The sequence below is a fragment of the Cydia amplana genome, chromosome 1, assembly GCF_948474715.1.
Source record: "Cydia amplana chromosome 1, ilCydAmpl1.1, whole genome shotgun sequence".
NCBI classification, from domain to species: Eukaryota; Metazoa; Arthropoda; class Insecta; order Lepidoptera; family Tortricidae; genus Cydia; species Cydia amplana.
This window is the reverse complement of record NC_086069.1, coordinates 8,061,061-8,065,286: the sequence shown is the minus strand read 5'-3', so window position 1 is coordinate 8,065,286 and position 4,226 is coordinate 8,061,061. Positions and strand designations below refer to the sequence as shown.

Genomic DNA, 4,226 nt, shown 5'->3' with positions numbered 1-4,226 from the left:
CGTGATCCCTGCCTGCTGTGCAGTTCCTAAAGTATCTTAACTTCAATAACTTCTATTATATCTATCTATGTAAGATTGTAATTAATAAAAATCGTCCTTCCCGATTCTTTCCCCTCTATCAAAAGTTTCGGATCTGTGTCCTGGCACTTCTACGTATTATAAAAGCCGGCTTATAAAAAGTTACATTATTATTCCTAGGTGCGTGATGATTTTGTTCAAATGCGCTCTTTTTGAGTGTAAAAAAATAACATTTTAATACATTCCTTTTAGAGACGGAATACAGGTTCACATGTAAAAAATATTTTATTTATGATTTAAACGTTATAATACAAACTGTATTAGTGTAGCCTATAAAATCGATTTCAAAACATTGTTGGAAAAACAATTTTGACCTTTGTTATCCAACCACCTTGTTTCTGTATAAGTCCGTACTCTAGGTAAGTACCTAATCAATCAGGCGTGGTCCCTGATTTCCGAGTGTTTGTCACTATTGAACTTATACAAATAGTCAATAGAGGTGACAGAAGGGTGAGAACTGTGAGAAGGGTGTCATCTATTGGGCATTAGCATGTCAAGCACTAGGACGTTGTTTACCTATATGAATGATCTAAGGTAACAGTAACAACTATACCTACCTACATGGAGATTACACTTAGCAGTATGTATACTGGTTGGTTGCGTTGACTATGCGATGAGCTCGTTATGAATGAATGAATGAAATCTTTATTTATTTAGACAACTAGAATAGAATAGAATAGAATAGAAAAACGTTTATTGCAAAAACCATCTACATACAGCACCACACATATACATTTAAGAAAGAAGATCTTATACACTAAACAGTTAAAACTATTAGTAGCTTAAACTAACATGCAATAATAATCGTAGTATTGATGCTGCTATAGAGGCTACAAATGGACACCACTCAGCATATGCTGTAACATAATATATATGCTATAGCGCTGGTCTTCCGTGGAGCCCAGGGCAAGAAGATAGCTCAGAACAGTAAAGGCAGTGTCAAAATGTGAACTAGTGGCCCATACATAAATACCTACCTTAAAACTAGCATACATATGTGATATTATATAGTTATGATACTTATGATATCTTAAACCGCCGCAGCCAGCCCTTATAGCGGCATCTGCTGTCATTTGCTGGAACTCTCAAGCCATACTATACGCTATCTCCGCGGCAACGCGATACTGCAAATTATACCGACGTGTTATTCAATTAACTGGACGGTTAATCAAACATATAACCGAGAGATGGTGCTTTATACACGAATTTAAATATGTATTTAATCAAGTGTCAGCGAAGCGCAAGCATCCATAGGCTACGATAACCGTATTACGTACTGCCTGACGATGTAGGCAAATAAAAACAAGTTTGAGTTTTGTATGAGTAACTAAGTCATGAATATTTCCCGCTTTCTATAACACTATTCAGGACATTTACTTAATTGTGGATGAACCTAGAAGAAGCCTGAAATTTCAGTGAGCGAGAGGGTATATTCCACCTGTATATTCCTAATTACATTTTATTAGAATTTGTAGGTGGCAGAAACATTAAAAGCCAAGGTTCACCGATCATTGATATTCTGATTCTTCTAGCAGTTACACAATTGCAATTTCAGTCCTTTGTTTCCAAATCTACAAACTTTACAATCCTATACATAAAGAAATTCCTTAAAAAAAGTTAATTACATGTAGGTAAATAATGGAAGACTCACAACCAAAAAAATTGTGAGTTTGGCAATTAATTCTAAATATATATCTACATATTATTAATTGATACTGTCTCTTTAAAAATGTTGTTAATTAATGAAGCGATAAAATAAAACTAATAAATTAAAACAAGGTTGTTGGATACGTGCCTTCGTACCTAATCTGCATATTTAAGATACAAGTAAATAAATTATACATATTTTTCGAGGGGCGGGGTGGCGGGGGGTCAAAACTGTGTATGTAATGTAACAGAAGGCGCCTAGCCAGCGTGCCAATTGTTGGCGCTCCGTAGCGTAGCGTAGCCATCTCTCTCTATCACTCCTCCATGTTATTAGTGCGACAGAGACAGTTGCGTTTCGTTCGCTACGGAGTGTTAGCACGTTGGCTAGGCACCCAGTATAACTACGTTCGTACGATACGAACATAGAATGAAATTCACAAAAATAACCAAACAAAACAAACATAGCTTGGCCGTAATCAGGTAAAGACTTTGATTAACGCTCAGTTTTGAACAGCGTTCTTGTTTTTAATTCTTTTGTAATACGATTCTTTTAAGTCTAGTTTTTGAATATCCTGTGGACCCTCTTCATCGACATTGTTATCATCGCGATGCAATTTCACGGAATTATAATCATCCGCGTCTGGAGTCTGATCCGAGTCTTGTAAATGTACAACTTCTGTATTTTCCGTAACGGTTTCCATATTCTCCGTAAGTTCATCTTCTGTACACGGGCTTGTTACAGTTATTAACTGAAAATCTGCAAAGAAAGAATATCAAACAGTAAAAAAATTTGACTGTCATTTTCATCATTCAAAAATCAAATTCCATGTCAACAAAATCCTGTTTCCATGGACAGAAAAAATCCGTGCCCGGACCTAGTTTCAAAATTTTAATATATAAACCTACGTTTATAAATATGTGAACCCTGACCGTCAACTTAATGATTCACATTAGGTATATAAATATGTATAGTATAGTATCTATGTAGGTTTATTTGTATTAAGACAAGTATATGTGTAAGTTTATCAATATAGTTTATATTCATATATAGTCTTGTTTACAGATTCATTTACTTTAAAAGACACTGCACCTACTTAATCTTTCTCGTTTGACCCATTGGTTGACTGGTAGAGAATGCCTTAAGGCATTAAGTCCACCATTTGTACCTTCATGTATTGTGAAATAAAGATTAAAATAAATAAATATTGGCTAGAATTTGACAATATTGGATAAAAAAATATTTCAATGGAAATTGGATAAAGATATTATTAAAGATGCTCGTCTGGTGAAATTGACTGGATCGCACTGTGGCTATGCCATCATGCACACAGTCGTACGTTAGCGATCCATGACCTGGACAGGTATGTGGTGAATCCTACTTGTGCCGTGGTCGCAGTTGTACTCGTGCAAGTCGCAGGAGTCGAGGAAGAGGCGGACGGTACGGCCATCGCCGTCGACGCCGCGAGCCTCGGCGCCGTCATGCAGACACGACTGTGCCAGTGAACAGTGGTCTCCTTCCTATGGAAGACACAATATAATTACATTGGCTATGTGAGAAGTGCCTGGACGTGACAAAAATATGGTTTTAGTGGGTCTACATATTTGTAGTATTTGACATCGGTTTACCATAAAAGGGAAACGTGAGAGCATGTTTGATGAGTACCTATTAGATGGTGGTGGTACAAAAACACAAAAAGTATGTAGATCAATTAAGACTGTAGAAGATATACTTTTGATCGATAATTTTAGAGATTTAGCTATAGGTATGTATTGTATTTGGAAAAGTTATCCGGAATATCAGATACTTTTGGCGCGTTGTTTCATCCGCTGAATACTATTGATGCTGACTGTACCATTGTATTTCTATTTACAAAGGTATAATAAAGTATTCATTAATAAATATTTACGTTTAACACATGCGCCTGAGTCCAACTCCATATGGTTATGGCTGAAAGAAACAAACGGAACGTAGGTAACGTTTGGTAAATCTAAAACAGTAAAAAATTAGAGGTTTATTCTGAGATTACATCTTGACATCCTTAGTAGGCGCAAGTACGAGTACAGGACAATTCAATAAATTCAATTACTACTATATCACTGCTATTTAGTAGTTCTTTCATTCAGTTTAAACCAGTGTTTAAAGTTTTAACAGATACGTCAGTTGCATATTATGATTAAATAAGTTTTACAATCTTGTAAATTCAAAATTGTGTTAGTAGGTAGCATTTATTTCAAAAAAGTGTTAAAAAAAATTTAATATCTAAAGTATCTAAACTGACCTCATTTAGATTGCCTAACTTAGTAGAATGTTCATATCCTGTAAATACTTACTGGTAATAACAGTCTGTATCATTTTCTGCTGCACAAATGTCTGTCTTATTACGTTCGTTTGTCTCTAATGCATCTCGGAATAGGTTAGAATGGGTATAAGAGCAGAAGAAAAAGAAAAATAAAGCATTTCTAACCAGCTTTCATTGATGAACGACACTACTTTGGGCTAA

General features: G+C 35.4%; 1 protein-coding gene across 1 annotated transcript; it reads right to left on the bottom strand.

The window, feature by feature from the left end:
- Positions 1–2,225: 2,225 nt before the first annotated feature.
- LOC134662401 (uncharacterized) lies at positions 2,226–4,226 on the bottom strand. Its single transcript, XM_063518655.1, has 4 exons — positions 4,057–4,226; positions 3,633–3,673; positions 3,105–3,243; positions 2,226–2,482 (listed from the first exon to the last, which is right to left on the bottom strand). The coding sequence occupies exons 1-4, from the start codon at positions 4,076–4,078 to the stop codon at positions 2,226–2,228; spliced, it is 459 nt and encodes a 152-aa protein (XP_063374725.1). The 5' UTR covers positions 4,079–4,226.

Coding starts and splice junctions, on each gene's coding strand:
- LOC134662401 (XM_063518655.1), bottom strand. CDS start 4,078: ATGATACAGACTGTTATTACCA. Junction 3,244..3,632: donor CTCAGGCGCATGTGTTAAAC/GTAAATATTTAT, acceptor TGTCTTCCATAG/GAAGGAGACCACTGTTCACT. Junction 2,483..3,104: donor CAACTGCGACCACGGCACAA/GTAGGATTCACC, acceptor CTTTCTTTGCAG/ATTTTCAGTTAATAACTGTA.